Genomic DNA, 24422 nt, shown 5'->3' with positions numbered 1-24422 from the left:
GCGTGACGTAGGAAGAACAGGTGCATTGTTGCTGTGCTGCACATGGATGTTCCTTGCCTACTTTCTTCTGCGTAGATTGGAGACTTAAGCCCCCATACACACTATTAGATTTTCTGCAGATTTTTGTCTTCAGATTTACCAAAACCTTGTAGTGCAAGGGCCTGCCTGATTGCATACAAATTTTAACTCTTAAGGTTTGACCTCATATTATATGGTTTGGTAAATCTGAAGACAAAAATCTGCAGAAAATCGAATAGTGCGTATGGGGCTTAAAGCCTCGTATACATGGTTGGATTTTCCGCCGAGAATTGTGTGATGACTGTTGGCTGAAATTCCAACCGTTTGTACGCTCCATCAGACTTTCCACAGACAAATGTTGGATGGCAGGATTATAAACTTTCCGCGGACAACGGTCTGTTGTCGGGTTTTCGTATCGTGTGTACACAAGTCCGTCATACAAAAGTCCAAAGTACAAGCACGCATGCTCGGAATGAATGCTCACCAAAACACGAAATTAGCGGAAGGTGCTCAAAGGGTGGCGCTCAAGAGCTGAAATTGCACGTAGCACGTCACAACGTTCGTGTTTGTTGGCCGCCAAATCCTTGCCGTTTGTATGCAAGACAAGCTCCCCGCCCACGCCCTTTGGACAAAAGTCTGACGTTTTGTCTGTGGAAAATCTGATTGTGTGTACGAGGCTTAAGACCCCATACACACTTTTAGATTTTCTGCAGATTTTTGTCTTCAGATTTACCAAAACCATGTAGTGCAAGGGCCTGCCTGATTGCATACACATTTAAACTCTAAGCCCTTGTACACACGGTCAGACATTCCGACAACAAAATCCGTCTGATTTTTTCAGACGGATTTTGTCCGAAACTGGTGTTGCATACACACGGTTGGACAAAGTTGTCGGAAAATCCGATCGTTCGGAACATGATGACGTTCGTTTGTTGCGACGGGACTACGTTGCGGCTAGTAGCCAATAGCTTTGGTCTCGGAATTTGATCTGAGCATGCGTGGTACTTTGTCCTATCGGAATTCTCTACAAACGATCGGAAAAAGTCCAATTGGAACATGTTTTTATATCCAGCTCTCAAACTTTGTTGGTCGGACATTCTGACAGAAAAAGTCTGATGTAGCCCACACACGGTCAGATTATCCGACAACATGGTCCGATCGGACATCATTTAACATCTGTAAATCTGAAGAAAAAAATCTGCAGAAAATGTAATAGGCTAGCTATACTTTATACATTTTTCTGCACAATTTTCTTTAAATGTACCTTCAACTATGTAGTGCAAGGGCCTGCCTAATTGGATACAATTAAAAGTGTTGTTTAGTTTTGACCTCCATGTTATATGTTTTTTAGTAAATCTAAAGGACTGTTGTACAAGAAAACTGAACATGTATGGCCAGCCTAAAGCCCCATACACACGATCGGAAATTCGGCCAGCAAAAGACCGATGAGATCTTTTGGCTGGAAAATGCGACCGTGTGTGTGCTCCATCGGACTTTTGCTGGCCGAATTCCCGCCAGCAAAAGATAGAGAGCGTGTTCTCAATTTTTCGGTTGGAAAAATTTCCGATCGGAAATTCCAATCGTCTGTTCCAATTCCGACGCGCAAAATCCCTACGCATGCTTGGAAACAATTTGACGCATGCTCAGAAGCATTGAACTTCATTTTCTCGGCTCATCTTAGTGTTGTACGTCACCGCGTTCTTGATGGACGAAAGTTCAGCGAACTTTTGTGTGTCCATGTGTATGCAAGCCAAGTTTGAGCGGAATTCCGTCGGAAAAATCTTGGATGGTTTTTCCGACGGAATTCCGCTCAAACTTGGCTTGCATACAGCTCATGTGTACGGGACATAAGGCTTAATGCAGAGGTGGCAGAAAGATCCAGCATAACAAGTGACTCCTTTATGGGCATATAGTATTTAGAAGTGTATGCGTGTAAACTGGCCATTTACGCACATTCACCCACGTTTATGTATGAAAATTATGCTAGCAAGCACCTCTTTGAATGCAGGTTTGGGGCACTTTTTTATGCCCCTGAATGGTGCTCTACAATATGGAGCAAAAGACTACAATGTGCATGGACACACTGACTGAAACTGAGCTGTGTTCAGAGGCATAAAAAAAAATGAAAAATGCCTTTAAGGGCTCATTCACATGAGTTTTAGTCTCCGAAGAGTGATTCGTGGTTGGATTGCTCTTCAGAGAGCATTTGAAAGGCAGTGAGGAGGCATTGTATCACCTCCTCACGGCCTGCTTTAAAGAGGAAGTAAAACCTGATGAGTTTACTTCCTCTTTCATTCCCTGCAAAGGCAAAGCATAATGGACTACTATGCATTGCATAGTAGCCCATTATGTGTCACTTACCTGACACAGGAGCCAGCGATGTCACCGCTGTCCCCTGTAGTCCGGTGCATCCATCTTTTCGGTGGGGTCTCGCTGCTCCGCCGCTGTCATTCGGCGGTGCCGCGATGGTGTCACTCCCGCGCATGCGCATGGGAGCCGACACGCGCGGCAGCTCCATTGTTGGAAATGACGCGCTCAGTGTGCCTGCGCGCCGCTGTCTACGGCGCATGCGCCGTAGACCAGCGGTGCCTGTCTTCGGGCAAATATCTCCTAAACCGTATAGGTTTAGGAGATATTTCTTGGACCTACAGGTAAGCCTTAATCTAGGCTTACCTGTAGGTCAAAGTGGTTTGTAAGGGTTTACAACCACTTTAACCCCCTAATTTCTGCAGCAGCACACCGTAGAGCGGCAGCCCCATTCGCAGAAAGCTATTGGGGTATAATTTCTGTCACAGCTGTGAAGCATAGCATCATCTCCGCAGCATGTGTATACCCCCAGTAAGGATGGGCTCGGGCATGTTCGCAACTCCATGTGCCCGCGCACGTGGAGTTGCCCAGGCACGCCTAGCACACCCTGTGCGCACGCCTATGAGAGACCTCATGGCTGGAAAAGAAACTGACCAGACGCAGATGATACAGAAGTGACATCCTTACCTGTTAAGTCTGATTCTGCAGAGGATATGCTCATGGAACCCCTGCTGATCAGAATGAGGGACAGTCACGTGAAAGCTGGGATAAGTTCTCTTGGGAGAAAGACGGTTGAGTCGATATGGAGATTAACAATGGAATGTATTATGTTGTAAGCAATAAATAAATAAAAACAGAGGTATTTGTTGACTCAACAAGGAGCACCAGACTTGTTTAGCAAGGGTGTAAAATGATCCATGGCACTGTTAAAGGGTCGGGTCAGTTTTATGACACGGTGTACACTGTATGTGCTGCTTACCAGCATTTTTCATGTTGTCTTCTGTCAGTGACATGCAGCTCATCCACGTGTTTGTATTTTAAAAGCACGTAAAACAACAAAAGTTTGCTACGGTTCACGTGTTAATGTGCAGCACTTTGTCATAACTCCCCTATACTTTGACATAACTTTTTGAGATTGGAATTGGAGGGACACATGCCCCTTAAAGCAGAATTAAACAAAAATTAGTTAAACTACTTCAAGACTGTAATACGTATATATATGTTGCGGCTTTGAAGTGGTTTACCAGGATTAGGGCTGAAAATATCAGCCATAACCCCGGTATCATTTTTACAGCCGCCGGCTGGCTTTCTCATGAAAGCATTCAGAGTGGCTCATGCGTCGCTGGAGCGCATTCAGAAGAGGTGGGCCTTCCGCCACTCGCTGGTGTTTCTCGGGGCTTACTGTAGAGAATGTTAGAGCGAGAGCAACGTTTCTAGAACTAGAAAGTGTAACTCTAAATATGTAGCCTGTAAAGGCGTATATAAAGCCTTGCCAATGGAGATTTTTAAGTACCGTAGTTTATCACTAATCCACTAGCGTGCACAATTTTAAAGCGTGACATGTTAGGTATCTATTCTAGGTTTCGTACACACTATAAGAAAATCAGATGAACATTTTCATCCAAATAATTTTTATATGATTTTCGTATAGTGTGTACGTTTTGACAGCCGATTCCAAATTTTCGTATGAAAATTCTAAAGGGTCAAACTCCAAAATGTTTCTCGTACGAGAACAGAACAAGCAATTTTTGTTTAACTGCTTTCTAACCAGACCAATTTTCAGCTGTCGGTGCTCTCACATTTTGAATGACAATTACTCAGTCACGCAACACTGTACCTATATGAAATTTTTGTCCCTTTTTCACACAAATAGAGCTTTCTTTTGGTGGTATTTAATCACTGCTGTTTATTTTTTATTTTTTGCGCTATAATTTATAAAAGAAAAAAAGACTGAAAATTCTGTAAAAAATGAATTTTTCTTCGTTTCTGTTATAAAATTTAGCAAATTAGTAATTTTTCTTCATAAATTTTGGCCAAAATTTCTACTGTTAAATATATTTGGTAAAAATAATGTTTGAAAAAAGTACCCCAACGTATAATCTATGAGACATAATAAGTCTTTTGAACATGTCATTTTATTCTAAAAGTTTTAGGAAAATGTGGATAGAAAATGAAAAAGCATTTTTTTTACACAAAGTTGTACATTTATACAATATTTCTAACGCATAGCATGTACAAACCAAAAATTACACACCAAAATAGTATCTCCTTACTCCTCCCGAGTATAAGGATACCACATGTGTGAGACTTTTCCACAGCCTGGCCACAGAAAGGCCCAACATGCAGGGAGGTGTTCTAGGGGCATAAATTTCAAACCTAATTTGACTACTATTACACTTTTGTGAGGCATTGTAGTGGCATGGATGTGGTTTGGATGAGAACTGATGTGGCATGGATGAGCATGAATGGGGATGGATGAGCTGTGGATGGGGATAGCTGAGTATGGATGGGATGACTGAGTACAGCTGGGTATGGCTGGGTAAGGCTGGGTATGGCCGAGTATGGCTAGGTATGGCTGAGTGTGGATGGGATGGCTATGCATGGATGAATGAATGAGTATTGCTGAGCATGGATGGATGGCTGAGCATGGATGGATGGATGAGTATTGCTGAGTATGGATGGATGGCTGAGCATGGATGGATGGATGAGTATTTCTGAGTATGGATGGATGGCTGAGCATGGATGGATGGATGAGTATTGCTGAGTATGGATGGATAGCTGGGTATGGCTGGTTATGGCTGAGTTTGGATGGATGGATGAGTATTGCTGATTATGGATGGGTGGCTGAGCATGGATGGATGGATGAGTGTTGCTGTGTATGGATGAGTATTGCTGAGCATGGATGGATGGCCGAGTATTGCTAATTATAAATGGGATGGCTGAGCATGGATGGATGGATGAGTCCCCGAATTGTCACAGAGCAGCTATGTGGACACTACAGATCCAGCCCACAGCACTGCTGCACCCGATCTCTGCCCTCTCCGCTCACACTGTACCGATCGGTACAGAGTGGGGAGAGAGGAACTGGAGATGACACCAGTTTGTTTACAAGTGATCACTCCATCATTTCAGGGATGGATAACGTGGTAAAACGCCATTGTCTGGACCCGGCGGTCATGGATACTCCCGTGTGCACGCTCCAGGGGGCACACGGGAGCGCGATTCTGGGACGTCATAGTACACCCTCCCAGAGTTATCGAGCCGCACTGTAGCCATCATTCAGCTATGGCGTGGTCATTAAGTGGTTAATGTCTATCGTTTTCGTATGATTTTCGTACAAGAAAAATCAGAAATGAAAGACTGCGCATGATCAGAAACAATAAACAGCAAAAAAAAGCCTTTGTCGTATGAGAATTTTCGTATGAATTTTCGTTCATCGGTTCCGCTTTGCTGTGAAACAATAAGGAAAATCGGACATTCGTGATTTTTTTTATAGTGTGAACCCCACTTTCATTACTCTGTGTAACATCATCTATCACATTTTATATATATAAAAACATGTATTATTCATTAAAGTGTAGCTTTGCACATTTCTGTGCACTAGGCAGACCATTTATTTCAAATAGGCTGCCAAAGCACCAAAATACACCTAATACATGCATTATTTTTTCGATGGACCACAGCCCAACATACAGATGGCTCCTTTTTTTTGCATTTTGTTGGGCCGGGGTGCACTAGTAAGGTAAAATGAGGGGCCATTTAAAAAGAACTGTATTGCAGATTGTGTGTTCCTAAAGTGCATAGGTGTGGAGCCAGTCTTAAAGTGGTTGTATACTCTTTTTTTTTACTTTTACCTACAGGAAAGCCTATAATAAGGCTTACCTGTAGGTAAAAAAAATATCTCCTAAACCTTTACGGTTTAGGAGATATTCCCCTCGGTATGCGCCGCTGACTGCAGCGGCGCATGCGCACGAGGGGATTCTCGGCCTGAAAATCCGGCAGTGTCCGGCCGGCCGGAATGAAATCTCCCGCACGCATGCGCGGGAGTGACGATATCGCGGCTCCGGCCACTCACAGCGCCGGAGCCGCGATACCCGGAAGAAACACAGAGGGAGCATGTCAGCTCCCTCGGCGTAGATCGTGCCAGATGTCGGGGCCTCGTTCTAAGGTAAGTATTTCATAATGAGCTAGTATGCGGTGCATACTAGCTCATTATGCCTTTTGCTTTGCAGGTGTTAAAAAAAAAAAAAAAAAATAGCGGGTTTACTACCGCTTTAAAATAGTATTAAAGTCTCAGTATCTGTTACCTTAGCCAGAGCATTAGGGTAAAAAATACAATTATAACCCCCCCCCCCCACTGTCCCCTTCCTGCTGTCTTTGCCCTCCACAAACATTTGGTTGCGAGATAAGATGATTGTAAGGGATTGACTGGCTTCTGCAGCTGTCAATATGGAGCTCGGAGGAGACAGCAGGGACGTAACTTGCCGGGCGCTGTGTTCTTTAGTGAGCCCTGGATAAGAGCCTGCACACACCAGTGTCTACTTTGCAGTTGGATATGCAAGGGAGACCTAATAAAACTCCTTCACTAACAGTTATTAGGTTTATTTAATAGGTTTGGTTGAATCACTTATTTATGTTGGCAAGCAACCCGTTTAGCACATATATATTTATTTTAATCAGCTGATTGCATAATGTAACCAACCGTGTTCAATTAGCGCAAAGGAGATACCTGAAGACAGGGAGATGCAGGGAGCAGCTTGGGGAGCTATGAAGGTAGAAAGTGGACAATATACTACATGTGTGTCTTGGTTTTCAGAAGTAAAATTAAACAAAAAAAGGTTTAGTATCAATTTGAGAGAAGTCTCACTTCCTTTAGTTTGTTGCTCTGGTTCCCCAGGGCATAGCTCTCAACTGTCCCGGATTTGGAGGGACTGTCCTGATTTGGAACAATGTCTCTCTGTCCCTCATTCCACCTTATTTGTCCCTCATTTTGGTCTGATCTATATAGTTGTATATAAAATGCACTGTGCAAACAGCACTTTGTACATCCTTCTATGGGACTGTAGAAGCCACGACCTCCTAGTTGATTGCATGCCTCCCGCTGATTTCTGACCACAGAATATCAAGGAGACAAATATGTAATGCGGCATCATTTTCTCCAGGTCAATGTGCTTGCCCAAGACAAGCGCTAACGCTAAGAAAGTAGGAGAATAGGGGCATGTCAGATAAACTGTAGACATCAGAGCACAGCACAACTCACATACAGTACCTCTTCTGCTCTAACCCTCTGCCGTACAGCGGGGGAAAGACTTAGGCCAAACCAAACCACTATCTGCTAGTTGTTCTAGGGAAGAGAGACTACTGTAGTAGCTGGCCTGTCTCCAGAATGCTGTCATAGCAATAGAAGCTGACAGTTACTATTCTAGTCTCTCTTCCCCAGAATAACAGGCGATTGGTGGGAACGAAAATTCTTATATAAGATTTTCGAAAGAAAATTCTTTCGAAATTTGACCCATGTATTCCCGGCCTATGTCTATTGGGTTGTATGCCGTCATGAGCATTGTATTTTAACTGCACTGACTCTTTTATATTGTAAAGTTGTGCACAAAATTCGGTGCTATATAAATTCTGTATAATAATAATAATAACATGGCAAATAGCAGAGAAAAAAATAAAAACTATTAAAAATAAACTTTTTTTGCAAACCACTACACAGATATAAACAGGGCCTAGTGCTATGTGGCCCGAGGAGGGGGGGGGGGGAGGGTGTAAGGGGTTTCAAAAAAAAATTGTCACCTTCTGGTGATAACTCTTATTTATAGCTTTAAATCCCATTGAGATGTAACACAAGTGGTTGATCCAGACACCCCTGCCAAGAAGCACACAATGGCCAATGAATGAACAGCAGCACACGGGTGAGTCATCACTTATGTTCACTTTGCTTTCTGCTAATGACAGTCTAATGCCTAGTACAAATGATGAGAAAATCAGACGAAAAATACCGCTTTTGGAAAGATCATTAGATAATCTGATTTGTTAGTACACAGCTTTCGAGGGCCGATCACCACAGTTCTTGCAAAAATATCCAAAGGGACAAGCACAAAAATATTTCTTGTACGATAACAGAACGAACAATTTTTGTGTAATTAATATGGTATTTGTACAAAAAATCACGTGACCAAGACCACAAGTGCTTGGAAATGAAAGAATGCATTACAATACAATACATTACATCACTTCCAAAGTTGTATTCTGTTGTACGAGAATTTTCATAACTTTAGCAACCTATTCGAAAACAGGCGATCATTTGTTCGATATTCTTATCGTGTGTACAAGGCTTAAAGGGGTTGTAGAGGCAGAAGGTTTTTTTATCTTAATGCATAGAATGCATTAAGATAAAAAGCCTTCTATGTGCAGCAGCCCCCCTCAGCGACTGCCTTTCCAAGTGCACTTGCAGCGCAAAGTGGATTTGCTTTTAGTAAATCATCCCCTATATGTAACTTTCTATAACCACTTGAGGACCGCCGTATTGCCATTGTACGTCAGCACAATGGCACAGGCAGGCATAATCACGTACATCTACGTGATTGCCTTCCAGCGGGTGGGGGGTCCGATCGGACCCCCTCCCGCTGGTTACGGCGGTCCGATTCGGTCCAGGAGCGCTCCGTGATGAGGGGATGGCCGTTGGTTTTCGGCCACCCCCTCTGGATCGCTCCTGGCCAATGAGAAGCTTCCTCCCCTGTGTATTGTTTACACAGGAAGGAGGAAGTGATGTCATTCTCCTCGGGGCGGTCTTTTTGACCGGACTACGAGGAGAACAGTAAAAGTAAGTGTGCACCAACACTACACTGACATGTAGGTACACACAGGCACACAAACCCCCCCATTAGTGTCGCTACAGTCGCTAGGTAGCTAGTTATTTTTTTAGGTTCACCGCCAGGTTTTTATAGCGCTAGGTACCCCGATATACTACCCAATAATGGTTTTAACCCCCTGATTTCCGCTAGTTAACCCTTTCACCCCCTTTTGCCAGTGTCACTAAGCGATAATTTTTCTGAACGCTGCATCAGTGTCGCTAGTGTCGCTAGGTAGCTAGTTATTTTTTTAGGTTCACCGCCAGGTTTTTATAGCGCTAGGTACCCCGATATACTACCCAATAATGGTTTTAACCCCCTGATTGCTGCTAGTTAACCCTTTCACCCCCTTTCACCAGCGATCACAGTATAAGTGTCACTGGTGACGCTGGTTAGCCAGTTAGTTATTTAGGTTCCCCGTCAGGTTTTTATATAGCGCCAGGGACCCCCATATACTACCTAATAAAAATTTGAACCACCTGATTGCCCCTAGTTAACCCTTTCACCACTGATCACCGTATAAGTGTTACGGGTGACTCTGGTTAGTTTGTTTTTTATAGCATTTTATATTCAAATCCGGAAGGCAGTGCTTGGTTTTCGGGGTCCCGTACGTGGCTAGGCTCCCAAAAAGTCCCCCACATGTGGTATCCCCGTACTCGGGAGAAGCAGCAGAATTTATTTTGGGGTGTAATTTGACTTCTGCCCATAGCATGTGTGAGCAATATATCATTTAGTGACAACTTTGTGCAAAAAAAAAAAAGTTTGTAATATTCCCGCAACTTTTGGCAAAATATAAAATATTCCATGGACTCAACATGCCTCTCAGTAAATAGCTTGGGGTGTCTACTTTCCAAAATGGGGTCATTTGGGGGGGTTTTGTGCTATTTTGGCATTTTATGGCCTTCGAAACTGTGATAGGTAGTGAGGAGTTAAATCAAAAATTTGCACCCTTAGAAATCCTGAAGGTGGTGATTGGTTTTCGGGGTGCCGTGCGCGACTAGACTCCCAAAAAGTCCCACACATGTGGTATCCCCGTACTCGGGAGAAGCAGCAGAATGTATTTTGGGGTGCAATTCCACATATAACCATGGCATGTGTGAGCAATATATCATTTAGTGACAACTTTTTGTAAAAAAAATTTTTTTTTTTTTTTTTTGTCATTATTCAATCCCTTAGGACAAAAAAAATAAATATTCAATGGGCTCAACATACCCATCAGCAATTTCCTTGGGGTGTCTACTTTCCAAAATGGGGTCATTTGGGGGGGATTTGTACTGCCCTGCCATTTTAGCACCTCAAGAAATGAGATCGGCAGTCATAAATTAAAAGCTGTGTAAATTCCAGAAAATGTACTCTAGTTTGTAGACGCTATAACTTTTGCGCAAACCAAAAAATATTCGCTTATTGACATTTTTTTTACTAAAGACATGTGGCTGAATAAATTTTGCCCTCAATGTATGACTAAAATTTAGTTTATTCGATTTTTCTTATAACAAAAAGAAGAAAATAGCTCTTTTTCCATTTATATCGCAAAAAAAAAAAATCGCAGAGGCAATCAAATACCATCAAAAGAAAGCTCTATTTGTGGGAAGAAAAGGACGCAAATTTCGTTTGGGTGCAATATTGCATGACCGCGCAATTACCAGTTAAAGCAGCGCAGTGCGAAATTGCAAAAAGACCTCTGGTCCTTAAGGTATTTATTGGTCCGAGGCTGAAGTGGATAATTAAAATATGTACATTTCCATTCCTGATTGTATGCCTTAAGCTAGGTACACACGATCCAAATATTAGACGATTCAGCAGGAATATGCCGTTATTCAGTCAGTGTGTACAGCTGCCTGTTCAACAAAAGCCAATTTCAGCCCTCTGGGTTGAACGAAAAAGTGTTAGCCCTTGTACACACGGTCGGACATTCCGACAACAAAATCCGTCGGATTTTGTCCAACGGATTTTGTCCGAAACTGGTGTTGCATACACACGGTCGGACAAAGTTGTCGGAAAATCCGATCGTTCATAACGTGAGGACGTTTAGTTACGAGGGGACTACGTTCAGGCTAGTAGCCAATAGCTTTGGTCTAGGAATTTGATCTGAGCATGCGTGGCACTTTGTCCGATCGGAATTCTCTACAAACGATCGGACTTTGTCCGATCGGATCATGTTGTCAGAAAATTTTATAGCCCAGCTTTAAAACTTTGCCGGTTGGATATTCCGACGGAAACAGTCCGATGGAGCCCACACATGGTCAGATAATCCGACAACACGGTCCGATCGGACATTTTCCGTCGGAATGTCCGACCGTGTGTACAAGGGCTTATGCCTTGTACACACAATGAGATTATCAGACATTTTTTTATTTTTTTTGCATGCTAGTCTCATATCGAAAATGAAGAGGTTACTAAAGTTACGTGCAACAGAATAAAAATTTGGTAGTGATGTATTGTATTTTCGAAGGACAACTATACTGATTAAATGAAAATCATATGATCTGGTATCGTATAAGAAACATTCCTGTGCTTGTCCCATTGGATAATTTCACATGAATTGTCTCAAAAGCTGTGTACCAACGATCATACTATAGTACGATCACTTCATCATTGTATTTTTCTTACAATTTTCTGATCATGTACGCTGGCCTTTAGCTAGAAGTATGAGGCATAGGCTCACAGAAGCTGTATAGTGCTGAAGTTCACAGGCTGCTGAAGCAGAAAGGAGAGAATATCAGGGAGATAAGATAAGACACTACCCTTTAAGTTTAACTCTTTTGTGTCTCCCTGACAGCACAGTCTGTACTTTCACCTATCCTGCTTTTCTTTTCTCCCTCCCTAAGCTGTGTTCCCTCCACACAATCTTGTCATTCCTGTTGCTCCCCCCCCCCTTCATCAACAGTAAATCTTAAAGCTGTATAAAACCCCCTTTTTTCAATTAAAATAACAAACATGTCTATACTTACATGCTCTGTGTAATGCTTTTGCACAGAGCAGCCTGATCCCCTTCTTCTTCCAGTGCTCCAGGCCCCTCCTCTGCAGCGAGTGCCCCCACAGAAAGCAGCTTTACCTGGGGCCACCCATGCATGCTCGCTCCCGAGTCCATTGACACAGACAATAAGTATTGGCCCCACCCCTCGCTCTCGTGTCACAGCTTTTGACAGGAGCGGGAGCCAGTGGCTCTTGCTGCTATCAGTCTGTCCAATGAGGAAAGCAAGGGCAGCTGGAGCCGCTGCACTCATGCACATCACTGGATTGGATTGGGCTCAGGTAATAAATAGGGGGACCTGCAGCACAAAAGGTTTTTCACTTTAACACAGAATACATTAAGGAGAAAAACCTTAAAATGGATCTAAACCCTCTCCTATACCCAGTGAAGTGAACAGCCTCAGATGATACACAGAGAGGAAACAAATCTCCCTACATAAGTTTTACATGTATATCTGCTGTCTTTCCATTTCCATCTGTTTGAAATCTTGTTTCCTCATTCAGCAGTGGGTGTGGAGTCTAGCTTATACTGTGTGAGAGCTGATTGGAGGAAAAGCACGCAACCCCCTCCACATAGGCAGAGGAATGAAGGAACATGCAGAGCTGTACACTGAATAGACACGCTCTCTGCTAATCTCGCTCCCCAACACAAATTTGCAGTTGTGTCTCTTATGCCGCATATACACAACCGGATTTTCCGTCAGAAAAGGTCAGACGGTCTTCCCGATGGAGTTTCAACGGCGTTCCGACCGACCAGACTTGCCCACACACGAACAGACCAAAGTCCGCTCGTTTTGAACGTGATGACATCTGACGGGGCTATAAAAGGAAGTTCAATAGCCAGTAGCCAATAGCTGCTCTTGCGTCGTATTTGGTCTGTCGGACCAATATACAGACGAACGGTTTTCCCGATAGGAATTGATGCCGTCGGAAACGTTCTATTTCTAGGTCTGTCTGAATTTTTGAAGAAAAAAGTCAGATGAAACCCACACACGATCGGAATATCCGACGGAATGATCCCGTCTGACCTTTTCTGCCGGAAAGTCCGGTCGTGTATACGCGGCATAAGAGTGAGCGTGTGAACTGACCAACACATGACAGTGCCTGCAGAATACTCAAACTTTGTTTTTAATGTAACCTAGATACCAATACCTATTATCAGATTTGTCAATAGTATTGTCCTCAAACTGGTCTTTGCTGACCACAAACTATTCTCCAGAGAAAAGTTATATCCATCCATCCTGAGTTGACTGTGACTGCAGTATCTCACAAAAGTGAGTACACCCCTCACATTTTTGTAAATATTTTATTATATCTTTTCATGCTACAATACTGAAGAAATGACACTTTTCTACAATGTAAAGTAGTGAGTGTACAGCTTGTATAACGGTGTGAATTTGCTGCCCCCTCAAAATAACTCAACACACAGCCATTAATGTCTAAACCGCTGGCAACAAAAGTGAGTACACATTGGGCCCAAAGTGTCAATATTTTGTGTAGGCCACCATTATTTTCCAGCACTGCCTTAACCCTCTTGGGCATGGAGGTCACCAGAGTTTTACAGGTTGCCACAGCAGTCCTCTTCCACTCTTCCATGATGACATCACGGAGCTGGTGGATGTTAGAGACCTTGCGCTCCTCCACCTTCTGTTAGGGGATGCCCCCCAGATGCTCAATAGGGTTTAGGTCTGGAGACATGCTTGGCCAGACCATCACCTTTACCCTCGCAGCTTCTTTAGCAAGGCAGCGGTCATCTTGGAGGTGTGTTTGGGGTCGTTATAATGTTGGAATACTGCCCTGTGGCTCAGTCTACAAAGGGAGGGGATCATCTTCTGCTTCAGTATGTCACATACATGTTGGCATTCATGGTTCCCTCAATGAACTGTAGCTCCCCAGTGCCGGCAGTTTTCATGCAGCCCCAAACCATGACTCTCCCACCACCATGCTTGACTGTAGGCAAGACACACTTGCCTTTGTACTCCTCACCTGGTTGCCGCCACACACGTTTCACACCATCTGAACTAAATAAGTTTATCTTGGTTCCAGTAATCCATGTCCTTAGTCTGCTTGCCTTCAGCAAACTGTTTGCGAGTTTTCTTGTGCATCATCTTTAGAAGAGGCTTTCTTCTACGATGACAGCCATGCAGACCAATTTGATGCAGTGTACGGCGTATGGTCTGAGCACTGAGAGGCTGACTCCCCACCCCGTCAACCTCTGCAGCAATGCTGGCAGCACTTAGACGTCTATTTCCCAAAAACAACCTCATGATATGACGCTGAGCACGTGCAACTTCTTTGGTCCACCAAGGTTCTGAGTGGAACCTGTCCTGTTAAACAGCTGTATGGTCTTGACCATCGTGCTGCAGCTCAGTTTCAGGGTCTTGGCAATCTTCTTATAGTCTAGGCCAGTGATGGCAAACCTTGGCATCCCAAATGTTTTGGAACTACATTTCCCATGATGCTCATCTACACTGCAGTGTAGTGGAGCATCATGGGAAATGTAGTTCCAAAACATCTGGGGTGCCAAGGTTTGCCATCACTGGTCTAGGCCATCTTTATGTAGAGCAACAATTTTTTTTTTCAGATCCTCGGAGAGCTCTTTGCCATGAGGTGACATGTTGAATTTCCAGTGACCAGTATGAGGTGTGAGAACAATAACACCAAATTTAACACACCTGCTCCCCATTCACTACTGAGACCTTGAACACTAATGAGTCACATGACACGGGGAGGGAAAATGGTTATTTGGGCCCAATTTGGACATTTTCACTTAGGGGTGTACTCACTTTGTTGCCAGTGGTTTAGACATTAATGGCTGTGTGTTGAGTTATTTTGAGGGGACAGCAAATTTACACTGTTTTACAAGCTGTACACTCACTACTTTACATTCTAGCAAAGTCTAATTTTTTCATTGTTGTCACATTAAAAGATAATAAAATATTTACAAAAATGTAAGGGGTGTACTCACTTTTGTGAGATACTGTATATGGGTAAGGGCAAGGGGGCGCTGTTCCGATACGCACCCCAATGACCTTTAGGTAAAGGGGGTAATGGTGTGGGTATGTCAGCTAAAGGGGGGGGGGGGTAGTTAAATTAAAACTATAGGCAAAACCCTTTTTTTCTTTTTGGATAGGGTAAAGGAGGTTATTAACCCCTGTTAGATTTTTTCACCATCTATGTCCCATTGGAGAGATTTCCCTTCACTTCCTGTCCCATAGCCAAAACAGGATTGGAGAGGAAATCCCTGCAAATAAAGGGAATTCTTTGGGAATCCCCAGGTCATCAGAACTAGAATCCCCATTGGAAGATTTCCCCTCTATTACATTTCTGGGGACAACCCATAATTTGGGATTTTCTTTTACTTTTACTTTCAATGATAATGGCAAACAGGACAAATCTCCTTAACAGGGGTGCAAACAGCAATAAAAACTGACAGGTGTTCTAACCCCCCTGCTTTCTAGCCAAAACTGAAAAAAAAAGTCTTTTAGTTATAATTCAAGTTTGGAGCAATAGATATGGGACTGAAACTCACTGGACCTGTCTATTAGTTGCTATGTAGGCCAAAGTGTGTCAAGCAATGGTATGGTTCAACCCTGTCACAACCCCATGATGCAGTGTCAGGCCAATGATCAGACTTAAACACTGTCATGTGAGAGGTAGACTACTCTGTTGACCTTGCTTAAGCTCTGGCGCTAACCAAACTGGAGCATATACAGAGTTTTGCTCTAATGTAAGAATGGTGTTGTATTAAGAAGGTCAGAATGGGCAAAAAGAATGGTGCATTATGGAGGTCAGAATGGGCAAAAAGATTGTGTGTTATGGAGGTCTGAATGGGCAAAAAGATTGTGTGTTATGGAGGTCAGAATGGGTAAATTAACAGTTTCTTAAACAGAAGGCTTTCATGAAGCATGTAAGCTGCAGTTATTTCTGCAAAACGTTCATTGCTATCATGCAGATACCTTGTTTTTAATACTTTCCAAGCCATTGACCCCGAACAATTGGTTGTTTTGAAGCAATAATGAAAATCTTACAGCATATAATCTAACATTGTACAATTTTTATTTTTTTTGATGACCGTGGAAATCCTGCTTACTACCTTTTATTTTGTGGAGTTTACCTGCAGCGATGTGGAGATTCTATGAGACAAGTTATATCTTGCCAAAGTTTATATGGTGTAGTGGGAGAAGAGACACATCTCTGCAGGTAGAAGGCCCTTCAGCTTGGACTTTGTGTGGTATAGTAGGTACATTGATGAAGTCCTTGTTATTGTGTGTGTAGAGGGTTGTGGACATATTTCCATGACTATGTATCAAAAACCTTTTGCTGGTAAGTCTATTTTAAAGCACACAGCTTTCATTCCTTTTATGCAGTTGAAGAGTAACTCCACTTTTGTGGGAAAAAATAGCAAATAACAAAAAAATAATAATATAGCAAATACAATTGCAACACAAGTCATAATGTAATTGAATGTTGTTGAAAATTACCTTTCCTTTTCAATCTGCAGCTGTAATTTCCTGTAAAGTGCAATGCAATATGGCTACCTGAAGGTGTTCTGTACACAGAATGTATATAGAACACCCCCCAGAAAACATAATTTCCTGCTTGCGTAATTTGGCTTACTGATCTTCCCAGAAGTGTGCACTAAGTTACAAGTCAGATTTCAGGCATCCCTGCAACAAAATGTAATTTTTGGTGAGATATCGTGCTTCCAATAGGAAATCACATCTAAAGGGATGAAGACCCTGCACCTTTCCTCATTAAAACTCTGCAGGTACAGCAGCTGGTTCATAATTTTGAAACCACTCTCATACATAAGAGAGGTATGTACTCCAGAGAGAGAAATATCATTTTGCCCCTGTTCAAATCATTAGTAAAACCTCATCTGGAATATGCAGTTCAGTTTTGGGCACCAGTTCTCAAAAAGGATATCGGTGAACTGGAGAAAGTACAGAGAAGGGCAACCAAACTGATAAGAGGCATGGAGGAACTCAGCTATGAGGAAAGATTAGAGGAATTGAATTTATTCACTCTTGATAAGAGGAGATTAAGGGGGGATATGATCAACATGTACAAATATATAAGGGGTCCATATAGGGAACTTGGTGTCGAGTTATTCACTTTACAGTCAACAAAGAGGACAAGGGGGCACTCTTTACGTCTAGCGGAAAAGAGATTTCATCTCCAAATACGGAAAGGTTTCTTCACAGTAAGAGCTGTGAAAATGTGGAATAGACTCCCTGCAGAGGTGGTTCTGGCAAGCTCAGTGGATTGCTTTAAGAAAGGCCTGGATTATTTCCTAAGTGTACATAATATAACTGGGTACTAACATTTATAGGTAAAGTTGATCCGGGGAAAATCCGATTGCCTCTCGGGGGATCAGGAAGGAATTTTTTCCCCTGCTTTAGCAAATTGGATCATGCTCTGCTGGGGTTTTTTGCCTTCCTCTGGATCAACTGTGGGTATAGAATTGGGTATATGGGCTGGTATGATATTTATTTTTTTTATATATATATATATATATATATATATATATATATATATATATATATATATATATATATATATAATTTTTTTTTTTTTTTTTTGTGGTTGAAATGGATGGACTTGTGTCTTTTTTCAACCTGACTAACTATGTAACTATGTACATGTTCACTTTCCACATGGACACAGACAAACAGTGATTTCTTCAGAATAAAAAAAAGTTAGGAATCCACAACAACATTTGGTAAAATCCCTGTAATGTACATAGACCACACAGAGTGAATATACTCTTTGAGACCATCCCTATGGTTGAATTAACCTGTGCCAGGCACAATTGCTCCACAGATGTTTAATTAGAAAAATAATCTACACTCATGGAAACTTGTTTAACCACTTGCCGACCAGACGCTTCAGTTGTATTGTGGCAGAATGGCTCGATTAGGCGAAACAATGTTATGTAACGTCGCTTTGCCCTGTGGCCCCTGCTCGCCCACGGAGCCGATGCGAGTGCCCAGCAGTCACAATCACTGCCGGGCTCCTGCGATCGCTCGGGCACACGGAGTATGAACAGCGATCTATCTTTTCCCCTAAACAGTCCACTCTCCCCTTCAGTTAGAACACACACGAGGGAACACAATTATCCCCATTGATCGCCCCTAGTGTTAACCCCTTCCCTGCCAGTGACATTTTTACAGTAATCAATGCATTTTTATAGCACTGATTGCTGTATTATGTATATGGTCCCAAAAATGTGTCAAAATTGTCTGAGATAATGCTGCGGTCACGATGAAAAACGCAGATCACTGCCATTACTAGTAAAATAAAAAAAATAATAAAAATGCCATAAAAACTATCCCCTATTTTGTAGACTTTATAACTTTTGCGCAAACCAAAAATACCAAAAATATGTATAAGAATACAAGCCTAAACTGAGGAAAAAAATTTTATATATATTTTTGGGGGATATTTATTATAGCAAAAAGTAAAAAATATTGCTTTTTTTTCTCCAAAATTGATGCTCTTTTTTGGTTATAGTGCAAAAAATAAAAACCACAGAGGTGATCAAATAGCACCAAAAGAAATTTATGGGAAAAAAACCCTAGTTAGACTTACCGGTAACGGTATTTCTACGAGTCTTTCAGGACAGCACCTGGAGAGAGCGCAGCTCCACCCACTTTCCCAGGAAACACTGCAGATCACTTTAAAAGACCGGACACTTCCACCATGGCCTCAGTTGTTCATAGAGTACCTCCGCCATGCTGAAATTAAATAAGCAGAAAACATAGCAATAACACCACATTTATCAAACACAATATAGGGTGGGTCATCGGCGCTGTCCTGAAAGACTCGTAGAAATACCGTTACCGGTAAGTCTAACTAGGGTTTTTCTCCCTTCGTCTTTCAGGACAGCACCTGGAGATGATAAGAGAGTACTTACTCTAGGGAGGGACCACCGCCTGCAGAACCTTTCTGCCAAAGGCCTGGTCTGAAGCTGAGAGCAGGTCCAACCTGTAGTGGCGTGTGAAGGTGGTGAAGCTTGTCCACGTAGCCGCTTTACAGATTCGATTCGGAGAGGCTCCTGCTCTTTCCGCCCAGGAAGTTGCTACTGCCCTAGTAGAATGGGCGACAACCCCTGCGGGGGGTTCAAGCCCGGATGCACTATAGGCCTCCCTAATAGCCATTCGTAGCCACCTAGCTATAGTATTTTTGGACGCACTATAGCCCTTCCGTGGTCCTGAGAACGCTATGAAAAGGGAGTTTGACTTCCTAAACTCACGTGTGATCTCTAGATAGTGTAACAGACACCTTCTAACATCTAGGGTATGGAAAGATTTCTCTGTAGCGTTTGCAGGTGAAGGACAAAAGGTGGGCAGAACTATTTCTTGCGTCCTATGGAAGGCTGTTGAGACCTTTGGAAGGAAGCCCGGGTCAGTTTTAAGAACAACCCGGTCCGGGAATATGTAACAGAAAGGCTCCACTATTGATAAGGCCTGTAGTTCGCTTACTCTTCTAGCAGATGTAATGGCCACTAACAGGACCAACTTAAGCGACCACAACCTGAGAGTCGCTGCTGCTGGGGGTTCAAAAGGTTCCTTTGTCAATGCCCGTAAAACCAAGGACAGGTCCCATCTAGGGAAAAACTTAAATGGTACGGGCCTAGCTCTGGCCAGAGCTTTAAAAAATCTAATAATAAGATGTTCTTGAGATAAACGTCTCTCAAGGAAAACTGATAAAGCAGCCACCTGTGTCTTTAGGGTACTGGCTGCCAACCCTAGTTCCATGCCCTCATGGAGAAATTCAAGAACTGAAGAAATCTCCTGGGGAGGGAATTCCTTTGACAGGCACCAGGAGTTAAACCGTTTCCATGTTTTGAAATAAATTGCCCTAGTAGTATCTTTTCTACTTCCTAGGAGAGTTGTGACTAACTTATCAGATAACCCTTTTCTCTTCAAAATTTGCTCCTCAGTAACCACCCGGTCAAATTGAGTTGCCCGATGTTCGGATGCTGAAGAGGTCCCTGGGTTAGGAGATCCTTTCGAAGCGGAAGAACCCAGTGGGGTCCCACCGCCATCCTCTGTATGGTAGCAAACCATGACCTTTTGGGCCAGAAGGGGGCCACTAGGATTAGACTCGTGGATTCCCCCTGCAATTTCTTTAGAACCAGAGGGATCAATTGAAAGGGGGGAAAAGCGTAGCACAGGTGGAAATCCCACGGGTGTGCTAGGGCATCGAGTCCGCTTGCCTGATCTTGTCTGTTTAAAGAGAAGAAGGCCCTCACCTTGTTGTTGCTTCGTGATGCAAAAAGGTCTATCTGAGGAAGGCCCCATCTCACAGTCAGCTCTTGAAAAACTTTGTGGTTCAGACTCCATTCTGACTCCCGAACTTTTTCCCTGCTCAGAAAATCTGCTACCACATTTAGGTCCCCTTTGAGGTGCACTGCTGATATGGACCTCAGGTTGCCCTCTGCCCATGACAGAATCTGGCTGGCCAAGGATAGCAGCACCTTGCTCCTTGTGCCCCCCTGCCTTGTTATATATGATACAGCTATGGCGTTGTCGGAGAGGATCTGGACATGGAGTCCCTGAACCACTCCTCTGAAGGCCCATAGCCCAAGCAGAATAGCCCTGAGTTCCCTCCAGTTGGAGGACCTCCTGGACTCCCTGACTGTCCAGTTCCCCTGGGCCATCTGCCCTTCTAGGTGGGCGCCTCACCCCCAGGAGCTTGCATCTGTAGTCAGCCTCAGGTCTACCGGGAAACACCAAAGTAGACCTTTGTCCAGATTTGAGCGATCTCTCCACCACCAGAGTTTTCTCTGGACCTGAGGGGGCATCCTGAATTGTTTCTCCAGGGAGTCCCCGTAGGACCAATTTGACAGAATTGCCTGTTGGAGCTCTCTTGCATGCAAGCGTGCCCACTGCACCGCGGGAATGGATGATGTGAGGAGGCCCAATACAGACATGGCTGCCCTGACAGAGATAGGCAGGTTTGTCTGGGTCCTCTTCACAGCACTCATGACCTTTTCTATCTTCTCTACTGGTAGAAAAATCCTTTCCTGCCTGGAGTCGATGGTGTACCCCAGGAATTTTATCGACTGGGATGCAACCATGCTTGATTTTTTCCTGTTTATTAGCCATCCGAGGCCCTCTAAGTGTCTTACTGTTCTCCCCAGGTCCCTCTCCAATAGCTGTTTTGTATTGGCAAAGATTAGAAGGTCATCCAAGTATGGAATGATTGATATACCTTCTACCCTGAGGGGGGCTAGGGCCTCTGCTACGACCTTGGTAAAAATCCTTGGGGATGAGGACAGGCCGAACGGGAGAGCTCTGAACTGGAGATGTATCACCGAGCCTCCTGTCCTGAGTGTAAACCTCAGATACCTCTGTGAAGCTATGGCCATGGGCACATGGAGATAAGCATCTCTTAAGTCTATGGACGCCATGAAACAATTTGGCATCAAAAGACTCTACTGAGAAGATTGTGTCCATCCTGAATCTCTTGTATTTGATTGATTTGTTTAAAACCTTCAAATTCAGGATCAGTCTGAATTTGCCCGATGGTTTTTTTACAAGAAAAATGTGTGAGTAACAGCCCAATCCCCTCTCCTCGGGGGGAACATCCATGATCACTTTTTGCTGCATCAGTTCCCCCAGAATAGAGATCATGGCTACAGACTTCTCTGGGTCCTGAGGAGCCTGGGTTACGTAAAACCGTGCGGGAGGGGAGTGATCGAATTCCAGTCTGTAACCCCTTTCTATTATACTGAGGATAAACAGACTGTCCGTCACTGACTTCCACTGCGGAAGGAAGGCCTGTAACCTCCCTCCCACAGCTGGAAGACTGTCACTGTTTTTTTGGGGTCGGAGTAGGGGGACGGAATAACACTCCCGACTTGCCCCTTCCCCTCTGAGGCTTCCAGGGTCTCTTAAAACCTGACTCTTTTGTCTCAGAGGTTTTTCGAAAAGCACGAAAATTCTTTGTGCTTTGGGGAATCACCTTCTTTTTAGTAGGAAAACCCTTCTTTTTGTCAGCCGTTCTATCCAGAATGGCTTCGAGGTCAGGGCCGAATACCAAGTCTCCCTCGAACGGAAGACCACATAACTTTGCTTTTGAAGCAGTATCTCCTGCCCATGTCTTAACCCATAAAGCCTTACGGGCTGAGATTATAAGGGCTGAGGACCTGGCTGACATTTTAATTGACTCTGCTGAGGCATCCGCCATGTACCCTACTGCCTTTAAGAGAACAGGCAAAGTATCAAGCAGATCCTTTCTAGGTGTTCCTGCCTCAATATGATCTTTTAGCTGTTCTAGCCAGTGTTCTAAATTTCTGGCTACTACAGTTGAAGCCATTGCTGGCTTAAGGTTTGCTAATGTTGAGTCCCAGGCCTTCCTTAGCAGGGAATCAGCTCTTTTGTCCATGGGATCCTTGAGGATACCCATGTCCTCGAACGCAAGATCCGTATTCCTTGAGACCTGGGAAAAAGCTGCGTCGAGCTTAGGCTTCTTGTTCCACACCTGTGAACTATCCTCCTCGAAGGGAAACCTGCGTTTTAACGACCTAGAAAAGAAAGGAGGCCTCTCAGGATCTCTCCATTCTTTCTTGACAGTTTCGGACAGAAACTTATGCACAGGGAAAACTCTGCGTTTCACCTCGCCCAAACCCTGAAACATCTTGTCATGTAGTGACAGTTGGGCCTTCTTATCCTCTGTGATATTTAGAGTCGTGTGGATATTTTTCAGTAAGTCATCCACCTCCTCCAAGGATAACTTATACCGGGATGAAGAATCGGAAGCCTCCTTTGCTTCCTCTGCCTCCTCCTCTGAAACAGAGGATAAAGCTTGCTCCTCCTCCTCCTCCGAGTCACTGCCCCCCTTGGGTGTAGGTGCTGGTGGGTGAGAACGGGGCGCTGAGCTATGACCCGCAGCTGGGCGTCTGTCTAAATAAGACCGGAAAGATTCAAAAGTGTCTGATAATTCTTTCCTGAAAGAACTTAGTAACTCTCCCTGCTGAGCCGCAGGGGTAACGGAGGCTGCTTCTTCATTGACTAGGTCGCTTATGCAAGACCTGCAAAGCACCTTAGTCCAGGAATCCTTAAGAACATTTCTACATGATGGGCACCTTCTCTTGCTAGGAGGGGACACATGCTTGGACTTTTCCTTTACTTTCTTAAATATACCAAGAAAAAAAGGATGCCAAAAACCTGAGTTGTAAAAAACCAAGTAGACACAAGAAGATATGCTGCCAAATAGAACAGATTTTAACTGACTTCCCATTCTATTTGTTCTTCAGCCAGTGAATCCCCCCACAGACTCACTAAACAAACATTAAACGCATTATTCCTACATAACATTTCTAGGAAAACAATGCTGCAGGCTTCCCCAAGTCAGGAAGGGAGAAAAAACAAACAAGCTCTAACAGTAATGACAGAGACCGCTGCCTCTGCTTACCTGAGCCTGGCTGACAATTGTGGCTCCTGCTCCTGCCACCGCCGATTGATCCTCCTCCATCGTCAGAAAGGATCGAATGGCGTCTGGGCGCTCCATTTGTTTGAAATTCGTGCCTCCCGGAAGTGATGTCAGCCGAGGAGACCAGCCCCCTCTCCCTGCGTTCCAGCGGCCGGAACCGGAAGCCGCGTCGCGCCGACGAAAGTTCCGCCCCGGCCGGAAATGACGCACTCGCCATCCGGACCCGGAAGACATGAGCCTGACGAACGGTGCGAGATATGAATCTCGGCCGCGTACCAAGCCCAGCCGCCGGTCTAAGGAAGGAGGAACCTCCACAGCCTGACCCCCCTGGGTATGAAGGAGAGCGGGCACCGAAGCAACCCCCACGCGTGAAGGGAGGAAGCTTGGCCAGGTCTGTACCAACCGCGCAACAATGGCATGCCTCCAGCCCTCCCCACCTGGAGAGAGCGCAGCACCCCTTGGTTCCCTGCAGCGCTTCCACCATGGTCGGAGGAAACACTACAACTGAGGCCATGGTGGAAGTGTCCGGTCTTTTAAAGTGATCTGCAGTGTTTCCTGGGAAAGTGGGTGGAGCTGCGCTCTCTCCAGGTGCTGTCCTGAAAGACGAAGGGAGAAAAAGGACGTACATTTTGTTTTTGGTGCAACGTCGCATGACCGCGCAAATGTCAGTTAAAACGACGCAGTGCCGAATCACAAAAAGTGCTCTGGTTAGGAAGGGGGTAAAATCTTCCGGGGCTGAAGCGGTTAAAGAGGTAGGAGTTTGACAAAGGTCAAGAAGAGAGCTCCTCAAAGATTATGGCCATGTAGGAGAAGTTAGTTCTGCAC

General features: G+C 44.1%; 2 protein-coding genes across 2 annotated transcripts in view; one reads left to right on the top strand and one right to left on the bottom strand.

Annotated features, from left to right (window-relative positions):
• ARHGEF37 (Rho guanine nucleotide exchange factor 37) overlaps window positions 1-24422 on the top strand; it is a 155777-nt gene that overhangs the window by 9358 nt on the left and 121997 nt on the right. The gene's annotated exons all lie outside the window — the stretch shown is intronic.
• Window positions 18737-20697, bottom strand: LOC143963143 (uncharacterized). Its single transcript, XM_077472707.1, has 2 exons — window positions 19072-20697; window positions 18737-18892 (listed from the first exon to the last, which is right to left on the bottom strand). Exon 1 carries the CDS (start codon window positions 20603-20605, stop codon window positions 19073-19075), a length of 1533 nt encoding a protein of 510 aa, XP_077328833.1. The 5' UTR covers window positions 20606-20697; the 3' UTR covers window positions 18737-18892; window position 19072.

This window comes from Lithobates pipiens, unplaced genomic scaffold (assembly GCF_037356315.1).
Source record: "Lithobates pipiens isolate NorthernLeopardFrog02 unplaced genomic scaffold, aLitPip1_a1.2 Scaffold_8, whole genome shotgun sequence".
Taxonomy (NCBI): Eukaryota; Metazoa; Chordata; class Amphibia; order Anura; family Ranidae; genus Lithobates; species Lithobates pipiens.
This window is presented reverse-complemented; position numbering and strand designations above follow the sequence as displayed.